The sequence below is a fragment of the Equus asinus genome, chromosome 2, assembly GCF_041296235.1.
Source record: "Equus asinus isolate D_3611 breed Donkey chromosome 2, EquAss-T2T_v2, whole genome shotgun sequence".
Taxonomy (NCBI): Eukaryota; Metazoa; Chordata; class Mammalia; order Perissodactyla; family Equidae; genus Equus; species Equus asinus.
In genome coordinates this window covers 132,103,445-132,120,452 of record NC_091791.1, presented here as the reverse complement: position 1 = coordinate 132,120,452, position 17,008 = coordinate 132,103,445, and the positions used below count along the sequence as shown (strand labels likewise).

General features: G+C 39.7%; 1 protein-coding gene across 21 annotated transcripts in view; it reads left to right on the top strand.

Annotated features, from left to right (window-relative positions):
- MAP2K5 (mitogen-activated protein kinase kinase 5) overlaps nucleotides 1–17,008 on the top strand; it is a 237,867-nt gene that overhangs the window by 133,940 nt on the left and 86,919 nt on the right. For all 21 annotated transcript variants that reach the window (XR_011498672.1, XR_006523191.2, XM_014856227.3 and 18 more), the window contains one exon: nucleotides 2,257–2,328. Coding sequence is in view for 19 of the 21 variants with exons in the window: in XM_014856227.3 (XP_014711713.1) it covers nucleotides 2,257–2,328 (72 nt within the window). In the remaining 2 variants the exon portion in view is untranslated. The remainder of the gene's footprint in view (nucleotides 1–2,256; nucleotides 2,329–17,008) is intronic.

Here is a 17,008-nt window from a genome sequence, read left to right as displayed (position 1 = left end):
TTTATATGTGGGTTCCACTTTTGTTTGTTTATTTGTTTCTTCTGTACTCTGGATGAAGTGCTATACTGATAACTGTCAGCTAGTGGAATGAAGAAAGAGAGGAACGAAAGAAAAGACAGGGAGGAAGGCAACAGGAAGGAAGAGGCTCTTCTGACTTCTAGTTCTGGGAGGTATTTGACACACTGGAAAGAACTGTGACTGTGCAGTCGGCCATACCTGGGTTTGAATCCTGGCTGTGTTCCTAACCAGTACTCTTAAAGCTAGTCCATAGCTCTAGACTTCAACAAGTCACTTAATCTTACTAAGCTTCAGTTTTTATATCTGTAAAATGAAGACAATAATATCTAACTTTGCAAGATTGTTATGAAGTGTAGAGGATGCAAAGTATCTAGCCCAGTGTCTAGCACATACCAGATAGTCATTAAATGATAGCTATTACTATCCTTATGTAGTGGGTGCAAACTAAACCTGTCTGTGCCTCATTTTCCTTTCTGTTAAATGGGGATGATAATAGTACCAATCTAACATGGGTGTTTATGAATCTGAAATGAGACATGCATGAAGAGCACTTAAAACAATGCCTGGCACATGGGAATTCTTCAGTAAATGCACAAAATGATGATTTTGTTGTTGATGATTATGATGGCAGCAGCATCACTCCAGCAACTGACTGGCCAGTGGCATATGAATATATCCTAGTACCTATTGAACCAGCTAGGATTGGATAATGGGTTCATTCATGTATGAACAAGGAACTTGAAAATGATGGCAAAGTGGATTAGAACATAAAAGAAAAAGTATTAAGGAATTGGAATGACCATGTCTATTAGCAGCTGCAAGAAATGGTCACGTGACACTTGGCCCTTGGGAAGAATTATTCTTGGTAGGAAAGGGGTTTTACAAATTAAAGAAATAAATAAAAGAAGGGAAATAAGACAATCCGTCCTACTCCCTCAGGGCAGGGCTTTGTGTAATTTTATGGAAAGTGGTCCCAGGAGAAGGCAGCAACTACACTGAAGTAACCAGTAGTTGGGAGTGGGAAGTAGGTTACAAAGTTCTGGGTCCCAGCTAAGCCAACTTTCTGAGATGTAAGACTGTGCCCTCTCACCTGAGAACATCTGGCCCACATCTTGTACACCCCTGGTGTATCCCTTGCTGGTGACTGGTGGATGCCCACTTCCTCCATCTGCAGTGGACTAGGCTGACTCTGACCCCAGTTACTCTTAAGGGCTCTCATGGCAGCTCCTAAAGGGTGATGGCTTTGGTGGCTGCCAGGAACTCCAGGGATGGTACAAAGAGTAAACTGCTGTCCTGGAGGCCAAGAGATGTGGGTTATCATCCCAGCCTTGTCGTGACTATCTCTATAACCTTGAGCAACTATTCCATTTCCATGAGAAGTGACTCTTATTCCTTTGTTCATGTTCACTCAAAAGACTTCTGTGAAGTACCCAACTGAATGCCAAATCCTGGAAGAATAGAGAGAACAGGCAGCACTCACTTCAGTATGAAATTATTCCTGTTGAAGTAGAGAGTGTGCGTATAGTGGCTTTCTAAACCGGGTATTTGCTACACATCTTGAATGGAGGACCAATAGTCCCAAATGGACCTTTCAGACTGTTCCTTGGTTCATATCAAAAGAAACAATGATAATTGGAATAAAATACTGAACAGTAAGTGAATCTGGGCAAACGAAATATGAGTGTTCTTCATACTAGTCTTAATCTTTCAACTTTTCTGTAAATTCGAAATTATTTCCAAATAAAAGATTAAAAATTTTAAAATGAAAGAATCCCTAATGATCCAGACCAATCAATCAAAATGCAAATAAGTGATAATATTATATAATAGCGCGTGATTTGTCACTCCACAACTAAGACCACTGGATTTGGAGGGAGAAGACCTGGGATCAAGTCTCAGCTCATTTACCAGTTTAGGATTTTGCCTAAATTATTTTACCAATCTGAGCTTCCATTTCTTTCATCTATAAAATAAAGATGATAAAGTTTCCCTCACAGGGACTTTGTGAGGATTCAGTGAGATTATATATAAAATATCTATATTAACTATATAATTTCTATGTATTATCTACATAATGTACACACATATATGTATACACGTCCATATAAAATTGTTTTGCTCCTCATAAAGTACTATGCAACTATTGATGGCTCCCCGCCTTAGCTGAGCTCATCTGAGTGTATCTGTTTCCTGGAGCAGCTTACATCAACTCTCAAGCTCCCTTCTGTTTTCTTACAGCCTGAAAGAATTTCAGGGGAGCAGTATGGAATCCATTCTGACGTCTGGAGCTTAGGAATCTCTTTCATGGAGGTATGTTGTTGTTTGCAAATAGATGCTTCTGTGTATTTCTGTACTAATATGTTCTATCAGGAAGAATGAAGATTTTGAAAAAAAATTAAACCTTCAGTTTGTTAAATGTATGTGTACACAGAATTTAATTCTAAAGTCCTTATTTTTATATCCTTGCGTGGCTTGTGAACTGACTGTTCTAAAGTGCTACTTCTCACAGATCACCTGTATAAAACTTACCTGGAGTGCTTCTTAAAAATGCAGCTTCCCAGACTCCATCCAAGACCAGTTAAATCCAGATCTCTAAGACTCTGCATTATTAACATGTTCCCTGAGTGATCCTTATGCACACTAAATCTGGGAAACCTGTGTTGTGAAAGAGATTCAAGAAGAATTATGTGTGATGGTAGCCTTGTTGGAATGCATATATAACTTCCAAAGGTGATTACTTTAAAGAGTACAGCCCTACTCATTTGGATGTATAAATTCTATGTGTTGATTTAGAAAGAAAAAAGCCACCTTGTTCCAATATGGTCATATCGTGTGTTGGGGGATGGGCTGTGATATGATCTGGGAGACAATAAGGGGTGTGTATTTAACACAATTTTAATGTCTTTACTCTTTATAGCTGTGCTTAGAATGGATTTTATCTTACTGTGCTACTTGTAGCCCCACTAGAACTCTGTGGTAAGGTTTCTATACAATGACTGTTGATCTGTAAGGAAATGCACATGATTTATATTAGAAGGATATCTGGCTCAATGTGAGTTACAGTAATATAGAGTCTGGATATTCACTAGTGTGCTTCGAGAATTGTTTCTCACATACACTAGTTCAGATAAAGGAGGACTTTTTAAAAAGTAGAAAAGACTCCTTAAATAAGGTCATGGTTAGAGTTGAGATCATGATTTTACCACTTTTCTTTGGTCAAATACTTTTTCTGTGGTTTTTGTAATGCATGAATGCAGTTGAGTTTGTAAGGAAATGTCTTCAGACTCAATTCACCTGTGCTATAGAAGGAAAGCAAAAATAAAGTATTGAATGTATAAACCGTATTCTTCTGATTCTCATAAAAGGGAATCTAAGAGGAAATACAATATGTGTGCATCAGGTGAAAAGTTAGCAATAATGGTAGACAAATGCTTAGAACTGAGTCTCCCAATGGAATCCTGAAGGGCTTGTTCAGTTAGCCTATTTCAGAGGAAACTAGTGCTGTTGACGTGTGGGGCTCAGGTCTTGTTTTATAATTTTCCTTTGCATATTTTAAGTCATTTGTCATTGAATGTATTTAATAAACAACCAGATCCAGTGTAGAGTATTTTGGAAGTTACATGGTGTAGAGATAAGAATCCTAGATTGGGAATGAATCCTAGATTGTACTTCGAGCTTTGCTACTGGTTTTCTAGGTGGCCCTGTGCAAGCCACTGTCCCTCACTTTGGGCCTCAGTTTCTTCATCTGTAAAATAATGGTCTCTACGCCCCTTTCCAGACTAACATTCTATGATTCTAAACAGTCTGCTGTTGTCTTTCTTTAACTTTCTGCAGCAACTCTGGAGTTGTGTGACTTAGTGATATACCCTCGCATGACATAATATGAGAGGCATAGCAATATTGTGAGAGACCACCACTAATAGATTTAAGATTTAGAACATATGTGAATATTCACCATTCATTCCTTCCACATTTATTTTTTCATTCATATATTGAGCTCCTGCTATGCCTGCTAGATAGGCAATGGGGATATAGTAATGAAAAGACACTCTAGACTTGACTCTCATGGAGTTGAGTTTGGTGAGGGCTTGAGGCGTGAGGAAAAGGACAGAAAACAGAAGGATAACTAAATATATAATTTTTCAGGTGGTGGTAAGTCCTATGGAGAAAAATAAAGTGGAGTAGTCCTTTCTGATAAAGTAACCTTTGAGCAGAGACCTGAATGATGTGAAAGGAGGGAGCCATCGGGCAACAGCAGATACAAAGGTGCGAAGCTGCAGTGTGTTTGGCATATTTAAGAAAGGCTGAGAGACCAGGGTGACTGGAGTAGAGTTAGCAAGGGAAAAAGTACATTCAGAGAGGTAGCCAGGGACCAGACCATATACCACCTTGTAGGCCATAGTAAGGACTTGAGATTTTACTCTGAGAGTAAATGATCTGAATTACATTTGCAAAGGATCACTGGGTGCTCTGTGGCTCACAAGACTATAGAGAGGCAGGCACAGAAACAGGGAGATCAGTTAAGATAGGTAGGTAGGTAGATAGATGCCTAGTAAATAGAACGTATTTACATGGCATATTGAAAATATGTCTGTCAAGTATTTTGCTGGGTGCTAGGGAGACAAAGATTAATAAAAAGAGATTCATTGTAATAGAGGGAGGGAGATTGACATTGATGTATTTGAGGTTTTGTTGATCGTCTTCGTTTATCTGGAGGTACATTATTGAATGGTCTCTGGAAGACTGAAGAAGACAGACTCATTGAATTTGTAAGATTGAGGAGGATTAAGGCATAGGGAACTGTGTGAAAAGTGTCAGCGCTAAGTGTGGGACACCTGAATGCCAGAAGGAATGGTTTGGCTCATGTGGTGAAGAGGATGGTAGAAGAGCTCAGGAGTGAGGGCCAGAAAAGGTTAGGCATTTTGATTCTTCTTGTGTTTTAAAATGGATGGTGAGAAGCCAGATGTTAATTCAGAAGGAGGAGAAGATATCGTTACAGGATGTAAAGTGCAGTCTGATTATGATCATCAAAAAGGGTGGTTGAGCACCTCTTTGTGCATCTGGCTTAACTAAGTGTTTTCAGAGGAACTATGTGATTGCAGCCTCTCTCTTCTAGGAGGTTATGATCCACCAGACAAGCACGTGACAACATATGACCAAACACGAGTGGTAGACCAGTAAGTGGTTAGAGAATAGAGTAAGGCCCCCGGCATGTTTTATACCAAATTTATTTGGGGTACAAGGTGATGAGAAATATGTGATAGGGAAAGGGAAGTTGGAAGTTCTGAGTCCATACATGAGAAATTGTTGGTGATTCAATAATGAAGAGAACCCCAAAGGTTCTTTTTTCCTTAGGGGTAGATGCGATGAGAACATTATCTGAAGAGATGGGAAAGTTAGTCCAAAAGAAGCACTTGAAGGCCAAGATTCTTCTTTGTTTCCACCACAGTATGCTTAGAATAGATGTGGTAAATCCTGTTTAAAACTACTACAGATAGAGGGGCTGGCCCCGTGGCCGAGTGGTTAAGTTCGCGCGCTCCGCTGCAGGCGGCCCAGTGTTTCGTTAGTTCGAATCCTGGGCGCGGACATGGCACTGCTCATCAAACCACGCTGAGGCAGTGTCCCACATGCCAGAACTAGAAGGACCCACAACGAAGAATACACAACTATGTACCGGGGGGCTTTGGGGAGAAAAAGGAAAAAATAAAATCTTTAAAAAAAAAAACTACTACAGATAGAGAAAAGTGTGAATCTCAATAGAATTTTAAAATTTGAGTAACTAATTGTGTTCTGAAACATTCTCAACATCTTCAAAGAAGAATTGCTCCTCTTCTGTTTATCCTCACTTTTTTTTTTTTTTTGAGGAAGATTATCCTTGAGCTAACATCTGCTGCCAATCCTCCTCTTTTTGCTGAGGAAGACTGGCCCTGAGCTAACATCCGTGCCCATCTTCCTCTATTTATATGTGGGACGCCTGCCACAGCATGGCTTGACAAGCAGTGCTAGATCCACACCCAGAATCCGAACCAGCTATCCCCGGGCCGCCAAAGCAGAACATGCGAACTTAACCCCTGTGCTCCTGGATTGGCCCCTGTTTATCCTCACTTTTAACAACAAGATTCCCTTTCTAGGTGTGCACTTTGAAGAGTAGAAACTTTCATTTATTCAATAATTATTATTTAAGCACTAACCACGTGCTAGGCCTTGGAGAATGGAGCACACAAAGCTGAGAAAAGCCTACCTCTGATAGAGAAGACAGACACCTACAGCCCGGAACAGTGTGACAAAGTCCTCAGTAAAGATATTTGTGAAGGATTCTGAACCACAGAGGAGAGGGAAGGGCAGGAGTTTCTCAAAGGAATTGACAGTTGAGGTAGAGTAGTCTTAAAGGGAGTTTGCCAATGGGAGAAAGAAGGAAAAGGTGGAGGAGTCCCTCCCCCCATCCCCTAGCACACTCTAAGATGGATCCCTGTAAACTCTTCAGGAGAGATCAAATGTCAAAGTATGCAAGGTCTCACCTAGTGCCACTTCACTCCGTTTGTGTGGATACCTTCCTCAAATGTTTTGAGGCAATCAGTTTATTCTCTTAGGATACCTGTGGTAATGAAACGAATGGGATAAAAATATAGGAAACTGGGGCCAGCCCCGTGGCGGAGTGGTTAAGTTTGTGCGCTCCGCTTCAGCAGCCCCGGGTTTCGCCGGTTTGGATCCTGGACACGGACATGGCACCACTCATCAGGCCTTGCTGAGGCGGCGTCCCACATGCCACAACTGGAAGGACCCAGAACTAAAAAAAATACACAACTCTGTACCGGGGGGCTTTGGGGAGAAAAAGGAAAAATAAAATCTTTAAAAAAAGAAAAAAAAAAATATATATATATATAGGAAACCGAGCAAAGGAATTTTCCTGAAATGACACAAGAAGCAAATGAGACAAAATGGGAGTTAGAGTTTTCTATCCTTTCTACCTCTACCTAGCACCCCCACCCCCAGTCCAATAAACTCTCATCCCATCCCTGAGGTTTGGTGATGCAGGAATCAGAAGGTCACTTCATTGTTTTAAACTCCTAAAATAACAAAGTTCACCCTTGCTTGCCTTCGTCATTCTTCTCCTTCCCTTGTTAATGTGCTGTCACACTCTCCATGGGGAGTCATAACGAGGCCTCTTGCCATACTCTTTCATAAAAGATAATGCTACATGCCACTAAAATGTGCCATTAAAAAAGTCACAGACAGGTACATTTGTGCCTTAAGCAAAGAATCTTTAATATCAGAGCATCTTTTATCCAGAGACAGAACTGCCCCCATCACCTCTTGGTTCAGCATCCCTCCATTTGTGGGATAAAGTGGGTCTCTTCTAGGATTTTGTCAGCTGTATTTAGTATTTGGAGTTAGCAGAAGTAACCTGAAGATGGAAACCCTTAAGAAGGGAAAAAATGTTATTATTCTGCTAGACTAAAGCACAGCAGTTTTATTAGATGGGAAGAATTTGACGCTTTCTATTTTTTTTGTGGATTTATTGTACGGTTTTCAATTCAGATCTTTAAATGTATTGTAGTTCTCGTGTGGATTAGTTATGGAAGCAAATAAAGGTCATTGCAGTCTGTGGGGTTTGTATGGGCTCACTTTGTAATGGGGAAAAGAACCCATATGGAATTGCACTTCTTCCTCCTGCCAGGAATCAGTGGCAGGAATCAAAAAAAAGAAGATCCACTAACAAGGATAGAGAATTCCTGAACTAGGGCAAACAGGGGGGATTAATCCTGCCCCCGGAGTATTTGTTTGACTCTTCTAGAAAGCTTGCACAGATTCAGTTGACTGACTGATTTTTAGGACTATTCACGCTCATAGTTGCCATTCAAGACTTTAGGGCCAACTTTTAAAATGAAAATGAGTTTGGTACATAATAAGGTCTTTGTTTTACCAAGTGTGAGGATTTTATTTAATTCTTAGTGGTGGGGAGTAACTAAAACATTTAGGGCACAATTTTGTAATTTCACAAGCAGCTCAGTACTTATCTCCTCCTGCAGAATGGCTTGAGGAGAGAGTCCTACTGTTGTTTTTCACTAATTAGTTACTCCACTCATATTCTTGTGTGATTTGAGTCACAACATGTTTGCAAAAGCTGGAGTTTTAAGTTGGCCCTTCTTGGGTCAAAAAATAAGCCAACATACACCCTGCTCTAGGCTTGCCTTTGCAATGCCCAGGATGGCACATATACATTTAAGAAGGCACCAGGCCAGTCTTGTAATGTTCTTACTCTCACTGAGTGTGTTGTGCAAGTACATGTTCTGGTTTGTGATTCTATCTGGCAGGTTATTATAAACCTTATTAAGGTTGGTGATGAATAATCTTCTGATGGGCTTTTCCGCAGGAGTCAGACGGAAGCGCTATCTTTAGCACATGCATTTTGCTTTCTTCACTTGGGTCCTTGCTCTTCGTGTCTTTGTTTGCCTCCTCTCTCTGCCAGTCTCTTGAGTCCGAGGCATAAAACAGTCTGGCTCAATGTGCTTGGTTAATTGGAGTGTCATCTAGTCCTCTGAGACCCCTCTTCAGCATGATCACTGTTTTATTGAAGTGGTGTCAGTGATGTGTTAAGTGATGACAGCAAGGTCCATGGCTTAGAAAAATCTCTCTAGATAGGTGAAGAACATATTCAGAGAGCCACACAAGGTTATTGTCATCAAAGTAATACCATCTTCTGAAGATTTTTATGGGTTCTGTTGTTTTAACAAAGTTTTTCTTTTGAGTTTCAGAATTACCTTTACCAAGTTAAAAAATAAATCCATGGAATACTAACTATAGTGCTCGCTCTACATGGAATATCATTTTTCTGCATCTCCCCGAGATACAGTTTAAATGCCAGTCCTTTGTGATACCAACTCTGATCTCTCCAGCTGAAAGTAGTATCTTCTTCTGACCTACATCTGCATCTTCCTTGTGGCATGTGCATCTTCCATTTTGCATTATAGTAATTTGTAGGTGTGTCATAGTTCCTTATGATAGGATTCAAATCTGATTCTCTCGAAATCTACACTCTCTAGCACAATTCCACTGCCCTAGTGGGTACTCAAGAAATATTTTTGGCTCAATTTCTTCAGACTTTTGTAATGATTTTAAAGCAGTTTCTGAGAATAAAGATCAGAGTTTAAAGTTTGATGCAGCCTTGAATATAGTGCTCATAAATGTTTGCTGAATAGATCACAAATGTTTTCTTGTGAAGAAGGGCTTTCTGTTTGCCAGAGTATCAGACCCAGATTCAAATTCCACTTTTGCCAGTATAAACTATAGATCCTTAGATAAGTCATTTAATCTCTCTGGGCCTTAGTTTCCTCATCTTTAGATGGAAACTCTACTCCAGAGCTTCTGGACAAAGATCACAGTGAGAAAATTAAGCCATTATCCCCTCTCTTTAGAAGGAATTACCTTTTGAAATGTTTATATTTGGTTCAAAAGCCTACTAATTTGGTAAAGCATGGAATATATGCTTTAGCTTCCACTCTCACCTCAAACTTCACTAAAAACAACCATAAAAGAATTTATTTTTAAAGGCATGATACCATAAAGACAAAGTGAAAGGGGAAGGAGACAACAGCAACTGAATTTTGGATGTGGGAAAGCTGATGGGCAATGGTAAACAACTTAACAACGCTGAGAATGCCGAAATCCTAAGCCAGCAGGAGTAAGAAGCACCCTGATTTCCTGGAGAACACCCAAAAGGCTCAGGAAGTGGTAGTACCAGATATCTGGAACTAGGAGTGAAGATGGAAACAAAGAGAAGAGAATTATTTTGAAGTTTTTTTGAGAAGCAGTTAAGCTGTTTGACCCACAGATTCTGCCCCTAACTCAGCAAAAGCAGACAGTTAACCCTCTCCAGCCCTAACCTAAGACTGGAAGGAGGTTTTTTTGTTTTTGGAGAGAATAAAATAAGTGATGCCTGGCACTGTGGAAGACTGTGTCCCTTTACTGAGTACAGAGGCATTAAGTGAGTTTGGACTTTTAACGTAAAGACGTCCCAGCCTTCTTACCACGCCCTGTTCCTAGGACACTGGCAGCCAAAATTACCTTTCAGGCAGGAGATCAGAAGAGACTTTCCCTAGGGAAATGGGACCAAGAAGTCTTAAAGATCCAGACATTGAGAGTTCTCCAAGGAAACAGCCCAATTTGGTGATGTTCCCTCAGTCTGCAAGCTCCACAGGTGAGCACAGTGCTTCCAGTCAGATTTTCAGTGCCTTACTCTTAGCAAGACATTTGAGGAAGGCCTTTAAGGTGAGAACAGAGACCTCAAATAACTGAAAAAAAGCAACTTGGAGGGCCTTGGAACCTATGCAGGGGAGGAAAATTCCAATGAACTACTGTAGTATTCTCAGAGGGATAAGAGAAAATGTTACATCCAGGAAACAAGAACTGGCTGCTGTTACAAAGGAACTTTCAGAGAACAATAACAACAAATAAAGAAATGAAAATCAGAGAACCTGGTCAGGAAGTCTAACATGAAAAACAGAAGTTTCAGGAAAAAAGAATAGAGAAAACAGAGGGGAGGAAATCATCAAAGAAAATGTTTTCATTTTAATTTTTATAACATGAGGGAAACACTTATATGCTGTTTGAAACTGCCCTTCTCTTAGTATTCCTACAGCAAAAACAAAACCTTAGTTTTTTTCTAAATAACCTGTGTCAATGCTTTTCCCCAGAGACAGTGAGTTTTTGTTGATAAATAGTAAATTTTTAAATTTTCTGTAGACATCTATATTAGAATTTTTCCTAAGGAGAATTTAGCATAAAAAGTACAAGTAGTTGGATGTAACTACCTTGTCTTATGGAAATGTTAAAAGCTGCAAACACATCTCATTTTTGAAAATTTTGCCTTTCTCTATATTGTTTAATGGGTGCCAGATAAGACTCATTAGATACCAAGAAAATAAAATATAATCTACATTTATAAGCAAACACATAAAGCTATTTGAAGTTAAAATAAAAGTGTTGAAAAAGTGGCATAGATCACCCAGCCTAGTACCCTTGACAGAAGCTTCTGGAGAAGTTTGATGAAGAGGATGTAGTTTTCTTTCTGTGATGTCAGTTTCAGATTCAAGGGCTGTCATCCTAATTCTTGAACTGTTAAAATCCAGATTAACCAGATCTGTTGGCACCACCGCTTAGAATCAGTGTGAGCTTGAACAAGTCATTTTGCCACTCCAGCTGTCAGTTTCTGATCTGTAAAATGAAGATAACATTAGAATTCTTTCATTTCTCAAATATTTGCTCAGTGCCTTTTATGTGCCAAACACTTTACTAGGTGCTGGGGAAACATTGGTAGGTAAAATAGGCCTGTTCTCTTTCCTTGCTGAACCTACAATGTAATGAGGCAGGCAGATGATAATAATAGTAAATTCTTATTTTTTGAAAGCAGACACCTTCTTTTGTGAACACTTTCATTTAACAACAACAACCTTATGAGGTTACTTTGAGAAGTAAGCTTCTCTTTGAAATAACATCCTCATCTACGTGTTGGGTGTTTACTGGGTGATGAGAATTAGGGAGCATTATCTAGACGTGGTCCCTGCCGCTAAATGGATAGAAGAAGCCATTCCCTGCTCTCCCTACACAAAGCCCCTGGAGACACAGCTGTCTCTAGTGGGCCAAGCTGCGGCTCTGTTTGCCTTTGTGGCCCTTGGTGATTGTGAACCGGTTCTGAGGGGTGACGGATGACTCCAGATGCCCTATGAGCGGCTGCTGTCAACTTCTCTGTACCATAACAACTTGGCATTTGGTGTGCTTAAGTACTGACATTTTCTCCTCTTGTTTTTTAAAATTATTGTCAAGAAGATGAGTGAAAGTTGAATTTTGTTATACTGTGCTCTGTCTGCTGCTCCAACTAGTGAAAATCTTACCTGTTGAGCAGGTGGTTTCTGCTGAAAACCATCAAAAGGCAAAAGGATCAAAACTGAAGGATCCAAACACCACGGAAATTTCAGTGGAAGATTGTATAGGAAAGTGGGTGGGAGTTTCCTTTACAAGGCTGAGAGGCCTTGTCAGTGGGCCTCCCTTCCTTCCATTGAAGAATGTTGAGGAAAATGGCATGTAAGTTTCCATCACTCATTCCCCTGCTTTTACTCCCATTTTTGTAATTGTTTTAACTTGAGTTTTCTCACTGTCATTTTTTTGTCTAAAATTTTTTGTAACTTACTGCAAAAAGGAGCTGTTAAAATGACCTTTGGCATATGATGGATTGACTAGTTTAATCCTCTGCAAGGTTTGTGAAGGGATCCAGCTGTCTCAGATTACCATGCCTAAATGTGCATTTTCCAAGGTTGTCAGTGATTGTAGTGAATGTGAAACTGGCAGACAAAGTGACGTGTTTTCCACTGAATGAGCCATTGTTGAGCTTGCTTTGTGCTCTCAGCTATCGTGAACAACCATGAGATTGACAAAACAAGTTGGAACAGGTGCTAGCAGTCCCAGCTAAGCATTTTATTATTTTGATGGATTTCGGACTGATTTTAAAGTTTTTACAACAGCACATGGCCAAATTCTGTATGCACACAAACACACACAATTTGGACTTCAAAAAAACCATTAAATCAACAAAGTCTTGATAGGAAGAATAAAGAAAGGAAGAGAAGACAAAGCAAGCATTTGACAAGCCATATTCAGATGTTTGAAGGACTGTCATTAGAGAAGAGGCGGGCTGCTGCTTTATGACTGATTGGCTGAACTTTCTGAAACTAAGAAACAAACAGAAAAAGCCCATAGTTTTCTATTCTATATAAAGAATACTTTTCTAATGGCTGGATCCCTATACCCTTCCTACTCAACAGTGGCATCGTCGCCTTTAGGGGTTAAAGTGCCCCATCCATGGGGGGCATTGAAGTAGTGACTGAATAACCACTTGTCTCAGATTTTTTTTTAAAGAAGAAATACTTTGTAGAAGAGACAAGTATAAGGTTAGACAGGCTGCCATCATTTATTTGGTCACTCAGCAAATTTTTGTTGAGTGCCTATTATGTGGCAGGTACTGTGCTGGTCCCTGGGGACATTGCCGTGAAGGAAACTGACAAAACCCCTGCTTTCACAGAGCCTATGTTTGAAAGAAAGATGCTTGACAATAGTAACTTGTGGGACAGAAATAAACAGCATTGTGTGATGGGGGTAGCTGAGTGATGTGGAGTTACTTCTGAGTCGAGATCTAACAGATAAGAAGGAGCCAGTCTTCTAGTGACATCTGTCAACTCTAAAATTCTGTGTGAGTGTGATATTTGGGGAAGCGTTGCTACTACCTTTAAGATATCCAGTGGTAAAAACCACTAGAATTCTATCAATACTCAAATCCAGTGACCTGGAATTGGCTTTAAAAATCCTCTCAATCCAAAAGTCCCATGCACCCCTATGTTCACTGCAGCATTATTTACAATAGCCAAGGTGTGGCAGCAATCTAAATGCCCATCAACTGATGATTGGATAAAGAAGATATGGTGTATATATATACAATGGAATACTACTCAGCCATAAAAAAGATAAAATCGTCCCATTCACAACAACATGGATGGTCCTTGAAAGTATTATGTTAAGAGAAATAAGCCGGATAGAGAAAGACAAACTCTGCATGACTCCACTCATAAGTAGAAGTTAAACATAGAGACAAAGAGAATTGATTGATGGTTACCAGGGGAAAGGGGGGGTGGGGGGAGGGCACAAAGGGTGAAGTGGTGCACCTACAACATGACTAACAATAATGTACAACTGAAATTCCACAAGGTTGTAGACTATCATAATCTTAATAAAAAGTTTTTTAAAAATCCTCTGGAATATCCTACGGACAATATTACATACTTTGGTTCTGAACTGGATAGTAATAACTTTGACATCTTTATAGTATTTATTTAGAAAAGTCTTTTACATACCTTGTCTTGTATTTAGAGACTAACATGCTTTTTAACCAGAAGAGAGACTTTATAACTTGTTACGTCAGATCCCTCCTCTTGCCTGTGAGGAAGCTTGGGTCCAGAGAAGGGAGGGAATGTTTCCACACTTACAGCACTGTGCAGAAGAGAACTGGAATCGAGGACTTCTGGTGTGAAGTCTAGTGCTCTTTCCTCTATTTCTAGCTGTTGACATCTTCTTGCTCAGTGTCATTCTAACAAGAAGGATGGCAGCATAACACTTTACGTGTACATAAGACTTAAAGCCTTTTGACATTCCTTATCTCATTCAAGCTTCTCCTCACTATGAGGGGAAATAACTGAAAAATCAGTAATGTAAGGCACCCAAGATTGTTCCAACGTATAAGCTTCAAAGCTCCCATTTTGCAAATAAGGAAACTGAGATCCAGAGAAATCAAAGGACTTTTCCCCAAAGGTTAAGTGACTGAACCAGGCAGCAGCAGTTAAGTGTCCTGACTCTGGATTAAAGTCTGCTTCTTCCATTATGCTGTAGAGAAGAAGTAGATCGAGTAGACTGAAAAAAGAAGAGGTAAATGATAAATGTAAATGGACAGGAAATTAGATAAAGGAAAAGACTGGTTTATTGTGACTCTGCTCTTTAGGCAAGACTGCTTTTCACAGGATTATTACCTACACTATTCCTATAGCTGGTTCAGTTTTACCATATTTCAAAGTGTACAATTGCCATTGTTTTTTAGAAACCAAGGCCTAGGTTATTTTTTTTAAAAAAACATATAAATTAACCTAATCTCCAATATGTCTGCTATAACAGGAAGTGGGTAGGTGAGAATTCCATCTAATCAGTAAACGTTTATATAGTGCTGCCCTGTTGGCGGAAAGGATACAGACTTGGCTCTCAGGAGCTCCTTGACCAGTAGGGACAAAGAGAAGTAAAAGTGCAATGGAAGCACAGAGGCCTGAGCAGATGAGAGGGGCAGCTGATATCAATGTCAAAGCATTTCACTTATCTGTGACTGCTTAACAAACTACCCGACACTAGTGGCTTAAAATGGCGACCATTTATTTACTCACAATTCTGTGGATCAGGAATCCTAGCAAGGCTCAACCATTCCATGTAGTATCCACAGTGGCCTCTAGTGAGGGTGCAGTCAGATGGTGTGTAAGAACGGAATATCCAAGATGGCTTTGCCTGCATGCATGGTGGGGGTGGCCACTCCATCCGTCCTTCCGTCTGTCTCTCTCGCTCGCTCGCTCTCTCTCATTCTTTCTCACAGGAGCAACAACACATACAGAGGCCAGAAGTGTGAGTGTGAGAATATTACTTGATTATGACTTCCTTGACCTTGAAATGTCTAGAAATAGAAGTGTAGATTAGGTTGAGCTTGATAGACTATACCCCAGTGCTGATGTTTTCTCAGGTACTCACAGCTGCATGACTCCAGTGAGCAGTTTGGAAATGGAGACGTCCCCAGTGCTAAGTCTCTAGGGATGGTGATCATGATTAAAGTCACCCACTGTCAGAGGACACAGGTCAGCATTACACAAACATTTTGAAAGGGTGTCATTTCTTAATTCTTACTATGAAGATTAAAATGGTTATCAAATTAAGCACATGAGATGATTTTGGAGACACTTAACTCTAATCTTTTCCCTTCTTGTGACCTTTTAGTCTTTAATAAGAAATAAGCCATCTAAATTAATCATAATGCTTAAATATGTGAGAGTGATTATTCTAAGCAGTGATGTGTAAGAGGGCCCTGTCAGTTAAGACTATCAACCCCGATACTGAAGAGTTTGTGTACTACGTTCATTAAAGTATTGTAGCGTAGAAACAACCAAGCCGTGTACCACCAGACTGACCAGGCTCTGGGAGACCTCACATCACCATCATGGGATCATCATAATCAACAAACGCTTATTATCTGCCTACTGCAAAATACTATTTCTCACGTCACAGAGAATATATAAACGTTTATGACTTAGAGTTTACCCTTAAACAAGTTAGAACTTGCCAGGCATTACAGACACACAACGATGCAGAACACTAGGAACTGTCACCAGGTGGGATGTAATAGATGGCCAGGGAATGATACGGACAGGGACTGATGTGAATTTGGTCCTAAAATTGTCCTCTGGAACTAACTCCTGACAGAAGAGGAGGAACAATTTGAACCAAGTCCAGAAAGGATAGGTAGCTTGGACTTCCATCTATTCCTCTCTTACACCATCTCAGATTCCAGATGGGAAAATTACCCTCAGGACTGCATTTTGAGTTGTGCAAAAATTTGAAGAACATTTATTTTTGTATTAGAAAGGTAAAGTGTTTGCTTTCATCCGTCATGACTGGACTTTCTCTTTAATTCAGTCTCTCACTAAATTTCCTCTCAATGTGCAGAACACCATCGAAGAGACCTTTGCAGCTGTTTTTAAATGACTTTTAGAGATTTGGTTATATACCCAGATATTTTAATTAGCTTTGCTCTGATTAGAGCTACTGATAGAAATCACCTTGGAACAATGAGTGTCTTCAAAGCTACAAAAGTGGGTCTGTTTAAATGGAAGAGTTTTTTTCCTTTTTTTTTTTAATCAGTTAGCTGCCTCATATTTACTATGGCCTAGTTGAAAAAATATATATAATTTAAACCATAGTATACAACCAAAAAATTATTCAGTCAGAGTTTTTAGTCTAATATAGATAGATTGATATATATACACACACACAAACACATATACATATATACACACATGTAAACACACACACTCTTTTTTAAGAAAGTGATGCCGGTGAAATAGCCTAATGGGAAAGGAAGGAGAATTATGTGTTTCGAGACAGCAGGGTTAGAAAGACCAAGCAACATTTAAAGATTGAAAACAATAGCATTTAGCATGAAATCTATTTTTTATCATCCTTACCCAGCCATTAGAATGAAGAAAGACAGTGTCCAGCTGTAGCAGTAGTTTGCTAGCAGGAGAATTAGAAGTAAAGGTACTAGTGCCTGAGGGGCGGGTCATGAATTAATAATTGCTATGTGGCGGATGAGCCCCGTCAGAAGAGCTGAAAATGAGGAAGTTGCCTTGCAGAGCACTAT